This window comes from Rissa tridactyla, chromosome 2, assembly GCF_028500815.1.
Source record: "Rissa tridactyla isolate bRisTri1 chromosome 2, bRisTri1.patW.cur.20221130, whole genome shotgun sequence".
Lineage (NCBI taxonomy): Eukaryota > Metazoa > Chordata > Aves > Charadriiformes > Laridae > Rissa > Rissa tridactyla.
This window is the reverse complement of record NC_071467.1, coordinates 77,967,932-77,985,585: the sequence shown is the minus strand read 5'-3', so window position 1 is coordinate 77,985,585 and position 17,654 is coordinate 77,967,932. Positions and strand designations below refer to the sequence as shown.

Sequence of the window (17,654 nt, the reverse complement as noted above, 5' to 3'; positions counted from 1 at the left end):
TGCAGGAGGAAAAAAAGGTAGTTTATGTATAAACTACTGTTGGAAAACATTTACCCAAATCACGTACTGAAGAATTCTGAAATGCGGGTTCATAAGTATTGAGGGTTTGGGGTATTTTTTCCCTCTGTTTACTGGTAAACGGCAGATGAGGTCAATACAAGCTGTTAATACTTTCCTTAACTACACAGAAACACAAAACTAAATGTCACTCCCATATTTACTCCACTCCCAACCTTGTAATGTTGATGGAATTGCTCATAGTTAGGGACAAATTCTGAATCGTGGGCTCCAGCACATGTGATACACCTACTGTTGTATGTAACATACACAAACATTTTTTCCCCCACAAAATTCTGAACATGCAAATTTCTTGGTAATGAATAATCAGAGCTTAAGGATCTTGGGGCTTTCTGGAAAAAAAATATGGTTATGGTTTTTCTTGTTGAAAATTACAACAGTTTATACTGTCATTTCTCTTTTTGTAGAAAGTCAATTACTGAAGTATTAGAGTCAGTTTTCATAGCAGGAGAGTGCAAAATGATGGAAGCTTATTAGAAGGTCAAGAAGACAGTGGATTTTGGATGGCTGGTGTAAAATATGTGGAAATATTGTAATAGATTGATTAGTTCAGGACAGTCAGTAGTTGGAACAAGAGCCACCCAGCCACATCCATAAGATATTAGAGCACTCCTTCAGGTTCATCTGTTTTCTGGATATGTCGTGGCTTTGCTTTATATGAAATAAGCACTTGTTCTCTTTAAGACCCCCAGTCACACTTGCTGGTGGCCCAAATCCTTTAGACCTGTGTAGAGGGTCCTTATTAAACAGCATCTGCTACAGCTAGAGTTACTAGATGGCATGCTCAAAAGATCAGGAATCTTAAGTTCTTTTACAAAAAAAATGAAAAAACTCACTAGAAGTTCGGACCCTCCCGCATACCTGAATGTCTTGTTACAATAATGACAGCTCAGAAGTAAAATATTCCTGTTTTCCTCAAGAACCTAGTAGGCTTCTGAACCAGTTTGCAGCCCACTGGGAAATCCTTCGAAGATTATAATAGCTAAAAACACTCTTTAAAAGAGAAAATAATAACATTATGAAAACAGTAGAGTTCTTTATGCCTAGAATCAATGGGTTTGCTTTTATTTTACCCATAAAAGTGGAGACACTGTGGAAAGCAAAAAACGAGTTTAGCTCTCTGAAGAGGAGAGAGAGGCATCCTAATCGATGCTTAGCTGGAGACTGATAAAAGGCTGCCTGCATAAATGGTTGCCTTCCGTTTGGTTGACTCACTTCTGCCCTAGATGTATAGCCACAACTGTTTTTAATAAAGCAGTTGTCAACCTTGCTTACGTGCTCGCAGTACAATAGCATGGTTGTATTGCATGGATTGTGTAAAGGCACTGAATAAAGCAAACAAATGCTTCACCCACGCAATTACGGCCTAAAAAAACCACTCAAATGTTTAAACGCTCTGTGCAGTGTGACAATTGTTAGTTCAGTGCTTTGTGAATAGAGGGGGGCCTTTTGTATAATATATTTCCCTGTACAAACATCTATCTGAATATCGCAAATGAGGGACGTTTAGGGAAGGTGTTTTCTTGGTACTAAATAGATTTTTTGCCTCCTTGTTTGCCTCTTCTCACAGGTACTGCAATGAGCATTTGTTGTGCCCCCCTCATGTGTTTTGGACTGGCTGGGGTCCATGGGAGCGCTGCACTGCTCAGTGCGGAGGAGGGATCCAGGCGCGGCGTAGGACATGTGAAAATGGTCCTGACTGTCCTGGCTGCAGCGTGGTAAGTAATTCTCAGCTTCCCCTTCAACAAATACCTGTGGCCATATGCTATGGATGTCGCTATGTCCATAGGGCATCTGTGTATGTGTGTATGCTCTACCCCTAACATGAGTCAGCAGAGTGCGTGTGTCTCTGTTTTGATCGTGTGTGCTGAAATTCACACAGTTTATCAGTAAGAAATGTATATAATTCAGCTTTTTCATGATATCATCTAGAATATGAGCTTCCTGAGGCAAGGTTGGTGCAGATGTGGATGCGTCCTTGGCAGATTTATGGGGCTTTTTATTTTTATCGCCAGAGCACATAGGAACTCTTGCTATGAGCCCAGGACTCCAGTGTATCGGGTCCTGTACAGCACAGAAAAAGATAACGTTTAAAATCTAAATACATAAGAAGCCAGTAAGTGAATACATGGAACCACCGGGAAGTAAGCTTGAGTAGCGATAGTGATCTTAGCACGGCAGCAGCCTCGCGGCTGTCAGACTTTAAAGCTACAGTGGGACGATTTTGAATGAGTAGAAGTGCTTTATGGATGCGCAATTTATGAAGAGAAACATATGGGAAAGCATAGATGGGCTTTTTCTTATATCTGAACAAATATAGGTAGTCCCATCAAAATGGGACATTGCTTTTCTTGAAGGTGAATGAGATGATGCATAGTAGTATCTGGGTGACGGAGAGAAACGTAGCAGAGATGTGTAGAGAGCAGGGTGCCATGTTCACTGCAGTGCACTGGGAAGATAACCTTGGAGTATTCCTGAATGGATAACACCGTCAAAGCCAAAGGGAAGGATATTATTGCAGGACAATGAAAACCTGAAGCAGTCTTAGCAAGTGTAGATGAATATCAGAAGATGAACCTTGGGGTGCTGTTTCATGATAATTTGAATTCTAGTGGTGGATTTGTCACTGAAGGGGGTATTATGTAGAAAGTATAACCTGGGCGAAAATTTGAAGTGGCCAAAACTGCAAAAGATGGATTCTGCTGGTGAATGACAGATGATGGTGTTAATCTCCCCAGTGACAAAGAGTGAGCACAGCTCAAAAGAAAAATGAGAGCAGTTTTAGCCATGTTGTGCTTAATGGCCAGGCCTAATGTTGCACGCTAAGAAACATGTACTCAATTTTCTTCCAGAATATTAAAGAGGTAGAAGAAAAATACATTTTTTTCATATATTAAACCGATTTTTACATGCCTTCATTTCAGAGAGTAAGTTTAATTCTGAGGTTTGTCATCATCTGTGGTCTATTTGTTAGACTGGCAGTAATTCAATACTAAAGAAAGAACCATTTATTGCCTTTTTCTAATTTTAAGGTTTTGTGTTCTCTTTTTAACATTTATCCTGGTAGTGAAATTGCATTTTCAGCAGATTGAAAACATCCAACAGGTTTGTTCCTGTCTTTCAGTTGAACTTTAAGAAGTAACATAATAACTTAGAATTGTACAAAGTTTTCCAAAATATTTGTCTCCCCCTAATGTACACATAAAAGCAGACCTATGGTCTACAGCTGTTGCTAAACCTTCCTGACTAGCATAGAAAAGAGCACAGTCTACAGGTTTTCTGTCTCAGTCATCCCTGTTTATCCCATACTAATGTTTGTGAAAGAAAGCAGCGTTTTGTTTTGCACAGAAACTTTCCATGGTCTAAAATGAAAAATACGTAGCTCTAATTTTCTCAGGAAGCTCCATGAGGAAAGTCGAAAAACCTTTAGTATAAAAATTTCTTAATTATAACAGATTTGAGATTAATGTTCCTGGGATTTGTAATTTATTACCAGTCTTAGCACGTTGTCTCTACTGTGTCGCAAAACAGAAAACAGTTACCAGTTCAGCTATGGAAAATTTGGGGGGGGGGTTTATTAATTAGAAAATTATTGCTTTGATGGTTTCAAAAAACCGCTTAAGCTTTGGAGTACATAGTTGTCTTGCTAATATTTAGGCACCAATGGAAACCAACCTAAGGTAGAAATCCTCTATAAACCCTGGTGTTCTTGCAAGACAAAGGACTCGGGTATAAAGTCTGTGTTCTGTTTAAGTTTCAGTGAATATGAACCTGGAAGTTACCTGTCTTGTGTAAAAAGTTTTGCAGCCATAGTAGGACCTTGTCAATAAGTGTACCTGGAGAAGAAAGTACTTTATTTCTTCTAGGAGTTTGTTTCATTAATGTAGGAAAGAGCAATCTGAAATATTTTTATGCCTTCTTGTAATTGTTGAATGGATCAGATGTTTATATTCATAAAATCCTAATGAATGGGGAGAGGGAATATGAAAATTTGTTTATTCGTCAGAGGTTCTTCTGCTTCAACCAAATTTTTGTTTTTATTGTTGTCAGTATGTATTGTTCAAAACAATTAGAACTATGGATTTTTACCATAGCGAATAAAGGAGAAAATATTGTGCCTTAATACTACGAATTTCTCATCCTTACTCGTAGTGAAAGATATTTACTGAATTTAATTTGGTTTTAGTTGAAAGCTAAATAATCTTGAGAAAAGTTGCAATTAAAGTGGTAGTAATCTACCCTTTCTACTGGATATCAGATCTGGAGTAAAGGATGTTCTGAGCCAAGCTTTCACCAAATGAATTAAAGGCATAGCTAAGAATAGACTCAAGGATTTAAAATGCCCAGTTCTCTCTTTCAACCATTAGATGATAGCTTTAATCTAAAAGGAGACTCTCCGGGTTTCTTATTTACCTTCAGTGAGGATGAAATCTGGGAAACTTTCACAATGTTTGAATGGCATGAGTTACCATAGGTCTTCTGCAGCTGTAGAGTTCAGAGTCTGTGGTATGTAAAGTCAAGATTTGTGTTTGTAAAAAGTGGGAAAGAAAAATATGTAGTTGAGGACTGGGGAACATATCATTTAAGAAGATAATAACTATGTTAGGCTTAATTTCATCTTAAAAAGACATTTTTGACACAACAGAGGTGTAGGGTGGACTAAATGCTGTCTTGGGACCCCTTTCAACTATGCCGATTCTTTGTTTTTAGAACCATTTTTCAGTGGGGGCTCAGGGGATAAAAACAAGAACTGTTTTTATAAGGCTTAAGAAAGGAAGTCTAACAGCTTGATTGCCAGCAGTATCAGAGGACCAGATTTTATGTTGCAGGAGAAGCGATCTCTTCTGTTTTCCAGTCTGCAGCCAGGCTGTGAGACTGCAGTATAGCCGATCCTAATCTATTTAGCTGTTCTCATTTTGCAGCTTTTACAGTATACATGGCTGTTGTCTGTGTCCATCTAATGATTCGTATCACAACATTTTTACTGAGCATTTCTCATTCCTTTTAGTTTGGTTGTATTGCTCTTAGTCTGTAGTATCACAGCGAGCGGTTACTGCCTGTTTTGCTTTTTGCATGTTTCTCATCAGCTGGTTCCTTGGCTTTATCTGTTTTACAACAGAAATCAACAAAGACAGTTGAATATTTTTTTTATCAGGACTCAGTAGAGAGTTCCCCACAATTATTGCAAACTTAGCATCATATAAAATAATAATGATAAAAATAATAAATCTTTTGAGGCATATAAGTATTCCAAAGAGGGAAAAACACGATGATATTTTAAAGATGTGTGAAGTGCACTCAATACATGAAAATAGATGGCCAGAGACTTGGGACTGAAAGCATTTACACTGAATATAGAAAACCATAGATAGATATGATATAGGAGAATTAGACCAGAGAGACTCCTAAAGGTCAAAAAGATGAAGTTTGAAATGAAAATCTGGAGCCATAAGACCTGTCAGGGTCTTACGTTAATCAAAGTTAGTAAAGAATGCTTGAAATTGTCTAATAAGAGATAGGGCCATCACAGCCAAATTTAAGAGCAGCTAAAATCTAGTAATGGAAAGCTTAAGCGGATCACAAAACAGGTGTTACTCTCATGTGTTCAGGTGACACACTTGCTAGAGAAGGAACTGTGGAATTCTGTGGACTGTGCTAATATGACTCGGAGGACACATATCTTCAGATTTTACAGCGTACTCAGATAAGTCGTACATTTGCTTCAGAAAATGCTTCTTTTCCCCTGAGAAGCATAATCTCAGCTGAATTTGCCTCAGGCCAGTAATAAAAAATAACTTTTTTTAAGAATTATTGCTAGAATAAGAAATCTAGTTTGGGGCTCGAGTTGGGTGACATACTTTAGGTATATTTGTCTATGTTCTCATTTCAGTCATGCTAACATATGCATTAATTTTAGTTCTTGTAATGGGAGATGGGTAAAGTGGCTATACTTTCCATATGCCAAAACAAAGCATCTTGGGTTTTGCTGTGGAATAAAAAAAAGGAGGAATTTTGTATGTTTCTTAGAAATAGTTGCTGGTGTCACATTCATCTTTTATTATTATTATTATTTCAATGTTCCAGAAGTGTGCCGAACACAAAACTTTGTGAAGAAAAGCTATCTGTTTGATAAAGTTTCTGTTATTACACAAGATGAAAAAAGAAATGTCTTGGAAAAACAAATGTCAGATATGTTTGCTTTCATTAAGTTTTTAAAGGGAATTTGAAGGTGGAAGGTTTTCAGAAGTACTTTGTCCATCAGAGAGGACAGAGACTACCTTTAAAATACTTGCCATCTCACAAAACAAATTCCAAATGCATAGTCTAGAGAAAAAGGACCAGAAAAGAAGATTGTTATTATGCTTTTTTATGGTTCTTTTTAAAGTTTCCATTTGACTTCTTTGACTTAAAGAAAAATAAAATAATACATCATCTACTGCAAAACCAGAAAGCATTTTCTCACAAGCATGAGGTACAAAAAATTGTAGTTTTCATATGACATTTGCCTACTTCATGCTTGTTTCCTTTTCCAATCCTTTTTTTCTGTCTATAATGTAAACTCTTGAGTAGTAGCTGGTTTTTGTATGTTTTAAAAGTTTAGCAAAGTCGAGCCTGTCTTCTTTTGATGCTGCATACGCTATTGCAATTGTAAGCAATGCCAAGTAATTAAAGAGGGTAAAACAAAAAAAAAATCAAGATCACAAGAAATAGTTTCAGAAAATGCTAACACAATTAATGGTACGTGTGGTGCTCAACTTTGTCAGTAAAGTGAATTATCAACTTGGCATGCATGATCAAGGTAAATGTGAAGTATAAACTGGTTGAACTGATGTGCATATATATACAAATGTGAGGTGTTTAAGGTAGTCTTTAGTGGCACATCCAGTGATGATTTTGCTGTCCAATTTAATTAATTACAAAATAGAGGCTAAACTGCAAGTTGCTTGCTTTCTTGCTTGAAACAGGGCAGTGTGAAGCATCCGTTTTTTGAGAAGCATGCAATTTTAAAAAAACCTTAAAGCTGAGAAACAAATCTTCAGCTGCTGGAAAACTGTCACTGCTCCACTTCAAGCAATTCAGTTCAACCTGTGACAGTAGACACTGACTGCAGTCCTGTGCTGAGGTTCCTGTAGCAAGCTCTTTCAGAGACTTCTAAGTCGTGTACGCTAACTTCTTTTGTGGACCGATGCCAGTTGATTTGAAATATTTTTCAAATCTAGTTAGAAGGGTTCTCCATAGTGAGCATTCTCACATTCAAGAGCTTTGCCTTGGATGTATGTGTACCTGTGATACCAATGATGTGTCCTGATTCAGAAGTCTAAATCTTATTTTAAAAAACATAGGAAATCAATTTTACTGTAACTGTGCACAAGCTTTCTCAGAACTTTGTATGTAGGGAACAGCCAACGTGTCCCTTAAGGTCAGGTGACAGCCAAGTGCCTTCATCCACTTAGGGAGTTGCACTGATCAGAGAGAGGAGACCCAATTTGCTACGTTCAGAATTTGCCACACGGTTTTCTAAAACACCAGGTTCACCGGAGTGTGTCCTATCACTGCTATTGTTATTTATTGCAGTTTTCAGCAGCTCCCATGCTGCAGATGTAGTCTTTGTTATTGTTACTTAGATGTACTACCTTACCCCTGGCTATGTGAGGCTCTGTGTTTGAATTATGATCATTACTGTATCTGATAACCACAGAAAGCAGAAGTTTCTGAAACCTCCTTCGTTCTGCACCTGTCAGCCACAGCGTTGGGCTCAAGGGCTCAACATTACGAGATGATTTTTTACTTGCCTTTGACTCGTCTGTTTTTTGAATATGAATGACAAAGGAGAAAGATATTTAGGAAGAAAGGATGTTGGGTGCTGAGGTTTTGCGCTGCAGTAATTTTAGAATGAAGTAATGAGTGATACTGAAGCTGGAGGATATTTCCTGGGGACTCGTGCTTCATCCAGCCTGAGATTTTTTCATTGCTGTGAGCCTAGAACATTCAGTTATCTCCGGAAAGTAACCCGTGACTTTGTCATTGTATACTACAAATCAAAAGAAGAAGTAGGTGGCGTGGTTTTAGCTTAGTTTCATCAAGTAATATGGTTTACAGGATTATATTGTAGTCTGTCAGGTATTCTTACCCTTCTGCCCATAAACAAGGAACCCACGCCCCCATTACAACTGTGTTTGATTGGAAGGCAGTCTTGGATGACAACATGGAATTGCAACAAGTTGCATGAGAAAGAGTGGCCCAATAGGGAACAAAAACCTAAATTAGTTCCCACCTTGAGAGAGGGAAAGTTGCAGCTGAGTCCCCTATTTGATCCAAGCGGCATCAGGTGCTGGCCAATAAGTGTACATGTTAGCACACATGTGGCTTGTGACTAGCCACTGTGTGTCTTTTAATTTTTAGCAGTAGGACTGCTTAGTTCTGGCAGGAAATATGGGAAGGGGAAATGACAGAAGGAAAAATTTAAAAGACTTGGAATAGAAACCTATAGGAAACCAGGCTTCATTAGTTCCAGTGCTTATGGATCTACTTATTTAGTATGTGTAGTGTAACTTTATTTGATACATCGGTAGCATTTCCATGAAATCAGAACTGACGTAAAAAGGGAGAACTATAAAAAAATTACAGAGAGATGTCAGCAGACTCAGGGAATGGGTAATTTTGAGGCAATTGAAATGTATTTTGGGGGAATTTAAGCCCAAAAAAGAACAACAGATGTAACATCCAGTGTTTCTACCAATCTCTTCTGGGAGGAAGTTTATTCCTATCCTCCATCTAGCAATCGTGGGAGTAAAATACACCAGATAGTCATCTAGCAGCCCATCTAGTATTTTCTATACTGTCTCAGAGTCCTGGCTTAGCCTAGTAAGGGTCCCATCTTCAGTTGCAGCCAGTCTTAGGTGCCAAAAAGAAGGTAAGGAATAAGATAAAAACTATGTAAACAATTTTGCATATGCAAAATAATCTTTCTTGAACCCTGAAAGGACCTGACTAAAACTCAGGCTTTATAAACGATTTATAAATGGTAAATGTAATAGACTTATATGGACCACTAATTGGCAAGGAAGAAGGAAGAACAAAGTAGTTCTTCCTGGAGTTCCAACTCTGTCCTGGAGTTCTGGAGCTGTATATAATATTTGTGTTTGGTTTGGTTTGGTTTTTAGGAAGGAAAAAAAAAAAAAAAGATAGCAAGCCTCATATCCAAATTCAAGGAAAAGAAAAAAGTGATGCAGGTAGAGATCACAGAATCGTACAATCGCCTAGGTTGGAAAGGACATTTCAGATCATCTAGTCCGACCATCAGCCTAACTGACAAAAGCCATCACTAAACCGTATCTCTAAGCACTATGTCTACCTCTCTTTTAAATACCTCCAGGGATGGTGCCCCAACCACTTCCCTGGGCAGCCTGTTCCAATGCTTAATAACCCTTTCAGTGTAAAAATATTTCTGAATATCCAGCCTCAACCTCCCCTGGCGCAACTTGAGGCCATTTCCTCTTGTCCTATTGCTTGATGGGCTGTTTCACCTGATCTCTGATTTTCAAAATGCTGAACAACTTCAGGGTAAAAAATAATTCAGATGTAAATGGAAAGTGCAGTGCAATTCCTTAAGATATTACCAATATAGACCACTTCATACCTTTCCAGTGTTGTTCTTCAAGAAGGTAACGGCGGTTTCTGGCAATCAAAGTGGAGCAGCTTCAAAGTATACGGTATTAAATTTGTGATACAGTGTTACAAAAAAGGGTCATCGTTAAAGAGATATACTAGCAAGAAGGTGTAGGAGTTAAAAGATGGATAAAGCTAACTGGACATACCAACGGGTTGCCCTGGAAGGGGAAACATCAAATTATTGGGACGTTACTCTAGATTTCCTAAAGGAATGGCTTTAGACAGCTCTAATTTGTTAGGGCTCTTAGTAATTTTGGTAGACAAATTTGTATCACATTTGCTGGTGACCTGAAGTTGTGTGGCATCATCACTACAAAGGTTGATTTGCATTTCATATAGGAGGCACTAGATGTCTTTGAGGGCTGAAGTAATAGAAGTGAAATGAGTTGTATCATAATTGCAAAGTCATGAACTTAACATAAAATTAACAGAAACTCCTGCTCTCACCTTGAAGCACAGTAAGGAACAAGACATAAGAATGACCATAGTGCGTGAGTTGTTTATGATACTAGCTATAAGCCAGAAAAGTAGTGCAGCAGTGAAAAATGTAGATTCAGTTTTAGCATTTAGGATGTTTCAGCAAGGTATTTCCACTAGAGACAAAAAAATAGTTTAGGAATTCATATAAACTAATTTCAGAAGGGGTGTAACAGTCTGGACTGAAGCTAGTTGAAATCACACTTTTTGTTTCACATATGGCAAGTAATGTGATTTTTCCACCACTGCTGTTATCTTCAAAGCTGATCTTAATTTGAACCTGAATTTATCTGACACCATTGGATCAATGACTGAAGTCATGGAAGTTCATTATGATTTCATCTACAAATTTTCAAGGTCTCATCTGTTACAAAGATAGGGCTTTGTAAGTATGCAAAAACCTTAATTGTATTGTAGGCAGTTCAGTAACAACCTTCAGTCGTTGTGCAATTGCAATCAAAATGGGAAAAAAGGGTATGCCATGAAGCATGGTATTGAAAATGACCTCAGAAACATGACAGAGCTGTTACATAAAATTGTTCTGTAGCCACACTTACTGTTTTTAAAGGATATTGCACGTGGTGGAAGTGAGCTGAACCCTGGAAAATGTCCCAGAGAAAGACCAAAGATTGGGATTCCGATCATAGAATCATAGAATCTTCATGGTTGGAAAGGACCTTTGAGATCATCAAGTCCAACCATACACACACACAAAAACCCCTACAATCTCTGCCAGTAGAGCATGCCCTGAAGTGCCACATCTAGACGTTTCTTAAATACCTCTAGGGATGGTGACTCAACCACCTCCCTGGGCAGGCTGTTCCAGTGCCTGACCACTCTTTCAGGAAAGTAATTCTTCCTAATATCTGATCTAAACCTCCCCTGAGGTTTAAATCAGAGTAGGCAGGGTTCTAGTTTATGAAGCACTAATGTATAAATTAATGATAGGTTTAGAGAGGGAACAGTGGTATTTCTGTGCACTCTGTATCGTAATATACTGAATTTTAAGGAAATATGAAGCCAATTAAGGGAAATAATTTCTGTCTAGGCCATTGTTAAATGATGTAACTTTCTGCAAGAGATTGTTGAGGCTTAAATCTGAAGAATCAAAAAACCTACACAACTAAAATTGTGCAGGATATCAGGATGAACTGGAATTATAATAGACAAAACATTTTACGTTTTAGGTAGCATAGTAAATCACATTTTAAGTTTTTAAATCTTTTTTCTGAATATTAACAAACAGATTGAGAGCTGTGCTTTGGGCATTCCACTTATTTCTGTGCTGTTCTTTGACAATAACCAGGGACAGCATGTCTGATGTAGCATGGCATTTCCAGTGTTCCTCTTTGTGGGTGTTGAATCAGTTTACAACAAATTGTCCCTCTCATTTATTTTGTTCCTTTTGGGTTTAGCCACCTGTAGTTAAAATGCTATAGGCAAACACAGTAATTGTGTTTACACGTTTTATACCAAGAAGCGTGCTCACACGTAGACCTGATGGTTAACAGGAAGCAGAGTTTTGTTTTGGTGTTCTTCACTTCAAACTCAGTAAACTGAGGGATGGATGAATCCTGAGGAAGTAAGATGCGCTGTTGCTGTTACAGCTTCACTACTGCAGCAACTGTTGAAGGGTGTGAAATTGATTTGTTAGCTGAGCTAATTGGCAGCAGTCCTTAGCCATCCGAGTGCAATTAAATGGAACTCCATCCAAATTAATGATATTTATCTGCCGGCTTTTGTTTTCCCTTAGTCTCAGAGCATTATACTAATTTTTAATTTATTAGGCTGTGGTAGGATTTTGATTTTAATTGAAAATAATGTTGGGCAGCCGTATTCTTACCCAGGTTATATCAGATTGGGGCATAATTTAAAAGAAATTTTGGAATATTTATTGATGGAGTTATTAAAACTACCTGTTTTTTCCTCCTGGGTTGATTCTGACATCCTTTCCACATTCAATTGTTGGCCTAGAAGACTTCTGCAGTAATACTACAGCTACCAAATAAAAGACATTAAGTTATTCAAAGCCTCTGACATTCATCTTGAACAAACATGTTCCCAAGCCTTAAAAAAGGCAAACATGCATTTTCATTCTGTTTATTTATAACTTATTTTGTATCTTCAGGATGTTGTGACTCAGTCTATTGCAGCATTCTGAAGTAATAATATTTAGGTCTGAATACTCCAGTAGGTGGGATTGTATTCTTCATGTCTGGGAATATAAAATCATGCAAACACTGAGCTCATTTACCAGCATACACAGTGATTTGGCCTTGCAGCTTGAAGGGCAGGATGTAGTTTCACAGTCCCCCCTATCAGGACACCTTAGGGTAGTTGAAAGCATCGTCACATAGCATATTTCTTTTCTGACAAAGAAGTGCAGCTGAAAGTAAAATTGTTAATCCTGCAGATTCCAGAACAGAGTTTTTCTCATCCAACAATACTTGTTACATCATCTGAAACATCAGAAAGGTGAATGAATTTGAAGTCATAAAAGTAGGCCTTTCAGTTTACGTTATGAAAATCTCCAACTTTTTTACTTAGAACATTTTCTACTGTGAGATCAGTGAAGCATTTACTGCTCTGTGAAGATAAAGGAGTTGATTTATCTATCTTGCATTTGAAATTGGTGAAGCCCCTATGCAGACTGAGAGTGGTCCAGAAATAGGTCAGCCCCAAAATGCAGTTCTGCCTTTACTTTGTCAGGCTCTAGGTGGAGAGAAGCAGCTGTAGACTATACCATTATTTTTCAGATATCTGATTCAGAGGAAGGGCAGACACGCTTTGATCTCTTTGGGCTTTGAATCAATCTCCAGAAGGAAAAGTGGAAAAAAAAAAGGTAGAGTTGACATGCTGACTCTGTTAGCAATTTACTCGCATTTAAAGTTAAGAGGAGTTGGTGAGGTCCTCAGCTGGTACAAATTGATGAAACCCTGTTGATTCCCTCTAGGATGCATGAGAAAACTTGGAAGTTACAGCTTGACATATTAATCTCCAAATTGTGGACATTTCTGAAGAATAAGACAGTACTAGAAGATCCTAAATACATTCACAGTCCCTAGCTCAGGTTACCCTCATCGGCAGCTCTTGGTGCCGTTCATCCTGCTGTGCGGGTGGCTGGGTGTTTCTTCCACAACATGTCAGCTAGGAGGCTGCACAAGTACTGAGGAGAAGCTGGCTGTGTCAGAGATAGTAGTTGAACCTCTCCTTTCCCTTGTGGACTATGGAGGAAAACAAAAGTGAAATATCTCCTTAGGTCCTATGGCACTACAACTACTTTGCCAATTACGCAGGCTGGACTGCCAGGAACCAGGTCAGATATGAGACTGTAATGTAGCCAACACCTGCATAGTGCTCAACACGAGACTTTTCTGTGTGGTTGATCACAAGCAGCCCCATTTTTTGTACATGAAGGTTATTTATGAAGTGGCCAATTCCAACATTATTTATAAAAGCCCATTTACATGTCAGTGCTTGTGAGAACATTGTATACAGCTCAGATCTGCAACTGGGGAGCCTGGATAGTGTAGGTCTTTTTTACATTTACTGTTCTGGTAATGTCATACTACTCCACATGTATGTCTTACTAGCAAAAATTTAATTTCCCACAGCTGAGTTTGTTCTGTTCCCATCCCATCAACACAGGCTATATGAAAAACGTGAGAGTTAGTCAAGAGGCCCACATCCACGGTGTTGCCTGACTTAGCTAAGTCTTTTCACAGCTTTGAATGACATCAGCCAACCGAAGTCCAGAGAGCGTATCTTGCTGTTATTCTACGTAGAAAACCAAGACCGATAATCCCACTTTAATCTGAAGTGAAGTATGTTCACTCTGTTTAAAACGTGAAAAGAGATTCAGTCAGAAGTTTCAAAAATTTTCAGGCAGTTGCTCACAAAACTACAATTATATAAAACAAATATATATATATATCACAAAACTAAAATTATGCTTTCGTATAGGAGCACATAACCCTCTTTGCAAATTCACTAAGTTCGATATTAAAAATAGTTAATTTACATGTCCTATCCCTATTGAAAAGCTGATCCAGAATCCCCATACACATATTGAGGCATTTGTGTGAGATGTGTGAGATAGCTTGGCAGCATGAATATTTTGTTAAAGAAGTCTTAAAGTACGTAGAAAAAGAAATAATATCACTGCACATAATCTTCGTCTGAAATGGAGGACTAAAAGGAATATTAGGCATATAGTGAAATCTAGTATCAGAAATTTGGTACGAAGTATAAAAATGATCCATTACACAGAATGCGAGAAAAAAAGCAAATGATGGATTATAGGAATTAATCCATCAAAAACCTTGCTGGGGCCATATAAATGTAATTTTCAAAAAAGTAAAGAATGCAGTCTCCTCTGGTGTCTTTAGTTAGGGAAATTTTCTTTCTTTTGTTTTCAGAATGATTGACATTTTATTGACTGGTTAATTTTCTACGTAATACTGAAGAAGTATGAGATGCCCTAACTATAAAGTCAAATCTGACTTTCCATGATAGTCCCAAAATGTCAAGAAAAACTAACTTATGTTGCCTTAAACTTCATAGGAAGAATAATATATATGAGCAGAATTTCCTGTGTTGTGAGAGGCAGGGGGAGTGAAATGTGGAGAAGAAAGAAAAATTTAAATCGCAAGAGTCCAAGATGTAAAAAAAAGTATTTGCCTTTGCTAAAGTCACAGAAGGGCTTTGCCTAAAATAGTCAGACAAATAGAGATGAAAATGGACTATTAATCTCGTGCCTTTGACAAGGTAGGCATCCTTTATTATTTGGGGGAGATTTATTGATGAGTTTATTTCTTAGAACTGCATTCTGCCTGCAGTACCAGCTTGATACAGAGTGTGCACTTTCTTATTTATAGATTTACCCTTTCCCTTTCCCCCTGCAGTACCCCCTTCAGAGTGTTTTCCTGAAAGTCGACGGCATTAGAGACTGCAGTACTTCCCGTGCTGTTGAATATGTTTAACCACACAGGCCCCAGCACAGACCATGTTGGACATCTTCCATTGTCAAAACATTTGACATTTATTCCTCTCTTCCATTTTCCATCTTTTAAGCAGTTAATTATCTGCGAAAGGATAATAGCTTTTCTCTTACCTTATGGTTGCAAGTTTCCTTAATAGACTGAGAGACGTTGTGAAACGTCATCTTGAATTCAGCGTAAACTGGATCAACTTACCTCCTGTATCCATATGTTTGTTTCAGAGACTCTGATAGGTTCATGGCTTCCTTCTATAAAAAAGCAGGGTATATAATTTTGTTCTCCAGTAGATCATATTTGTTCGTGTGTCCATTAATTTCATGCTTTGTTATGATTTCCCCTGATTTGCCCAATTCAGATGTCATGCTCACTGTTTTATAGTTCCCCTGAACTTCCTGAAGTATTTTTAAAAATGGTGTCACGCTTACCATCTTCCAGGCCTCGGATAGGAAGGTAATTTTAAGCGAGAAGCTGTGTGACACTACTATCAGTTTACTTATTTCTGTTTCCTTAGTTATATTCTTTGGTGACATTTTTTGTTCACTTTTGCCTATTTGTTCCATAACGTCTTCAACTAAGGCAGCCTGCTGTGCTCTTGCCATTTCTAAATGCCCCTTGTATGCCTTCGTAATACATTTGGCCTATAGACTCTGTAGCAATCTTTCTGACCCTGATGCGCTTGAAATGCAATTGAGTTTTAGCTTTTATACCTTTCAAAATTCCTCCTTGAATTCTTTTCTGGCCTCTCGTATTGCGTTTTTACACTTAATATGCCAGGTTTCATAATTCTTTCCATTCATTTTTTGTTTGTACACGACTTCAGCTTTTTGAAGAGGGTCTTAGTACTTTTAATGGCCTTTCTCTCCCTACTGTTTAGTTCTGCTGATTTCTTTTCACCCTTCCTCAGGGTTTTTGATTGACAGCAAGCATTTGCTCTCTGCCTCTAGTACAGTGCCAATGATGAGCTTCCCTCCTGTAGCATTCTGCTGGTTCACGTCCCTGATTCAGGTCCCTCATCAATAGTTGTACTGAACTCGGCTATCTTTTTTGCTCATTTGTACTGCAGAGAAGAGGTCAGGGAGTAGTCCCTTAAGACTTTTCTCTTGAGCGGAATCACCTCTCAAGAGAGCAGAAAGCAGCAAAGAAAATTCTTTTATGTTTCTGTGGAAAAAAATAGTTGGCCGAAGTACAGTTGGTTTTATCATTGCATTCGTGTTTCTTAACCTTGGGCACCTAAACCAGGGACCCAGTCTGCTTAGCGAAGGGCAAAAGGTGAGTTCCTGCAAGGGCCTTTTTGGAACTACTGAACTGGGCAAGAGCTATATTACACTTAAAAACCCCCAAACACACCACCCCACCCCCACTTGCAGCCTTATAAGTTTATGGAGGTACAAGAAGTCAAGCAAGAGGACCCAGAATCCAAGATCTTTGAAAGTCATGGAGAAAATACACCGTTTGGTTTCTGTAGCTCTTCAAAGTCATGTTAGACTTCGTATGGAGTCACAAACTGACAAACAAAGTGGTTCTAGTGCTTGATGGTCGCTGCTAAAACAGGACCTCATCCAAAAGGCATTGAAGTCAATTTAGTCTTCCTTTGATTTCAGGGGTGCCTAGGTCAGTCTCAGATTTTCTGTCATTCTGAGTGCTTTTTAATAAAGATAAGGATTTGCTCATAAATGGATTCCCAGCAATCAAATAATTGGTTAACATTGTCATCAGAGAATTTCTTTAGGAGTCTGATGCTGGAGGCCTTGTTTGTTGGCTGGATTAATATTCTTTTTAGGCGTCTTTTTCTCTCTACACAGTTCAATGAGTACAACCAAATTTTTTTTTCCAAATCTACTTTAATGCTGTAAAATTGTCACTTACCAAGATCCAGTAAAATAGATGTCCTGTGAAGCTTTAAAGTTGCCATGTTCTCTTAGTGAAACGCCATTAAAGGCTGTGGGAGCATGAACGGTCCCTGATAAATTCACTTTCCAAGTCTGTAAATGCACAAAACCAAGTACTTGCTCATTGGAATAAGGAACGTGATTAAAAAAATAAAAAGCTCCAAATCCCACAGCTGGAGCACAGATGCCAACAAACGTAACTTTGATGCTTCACAGATGATTTTGAATATAAAGCTGTTCCAATTGATTCCTTCCCTACATTTTCCTTGGAAAAATGTTAAGTGCTCTGTGGTTTGTTTGTTGTTTTTTTTAAGTGGTGAAGAGATTATACAAGTTCATAAAGAAAGGCTTTTCATAAATGGATGCATGCTTATTTGATTCTATTAGTTAAAGTTAACAAACCATATGTCCGTATATTTTTAAGTGTGGAGTACAAATGCAGTATAGCTTTTGGGGCTTTTCTGGATGTGAGTTTTGAAAGGTAAAGGAGGAAGCGGTACAGTTATGCTGTGACAGAAAACTCTTGAAAGTTTAACTC

At 38.1% G+C, this 17,654-nt stretch overlaps 1 protein-coding gene across 10 annotated transcripts in view; it reads left to right on the top strand.

Moving 5' to 3' along the window:
- The window catches only part of SEMA5A (semaphorin 5A), a 417,613-nt gene that overhangs the window by 332,832 nt on the left and 67,127 nt on the right, over positions 1-17,654 (top strand). For all 10 annotated transcript variants that reach the window (XM_054193340.1, XM_054193343.1, XM_054193348.1 and 7 more), the window contains one exon: positions 1,649-1,796. In XM_054193340.1, coding sequence (XP_054049315.1) covers positions 1,649-1,796 — 148 coding nt within the window. The remainder of the gene's footprint in view (positions 1-1,648; positions 1,797-17,654) is intronic.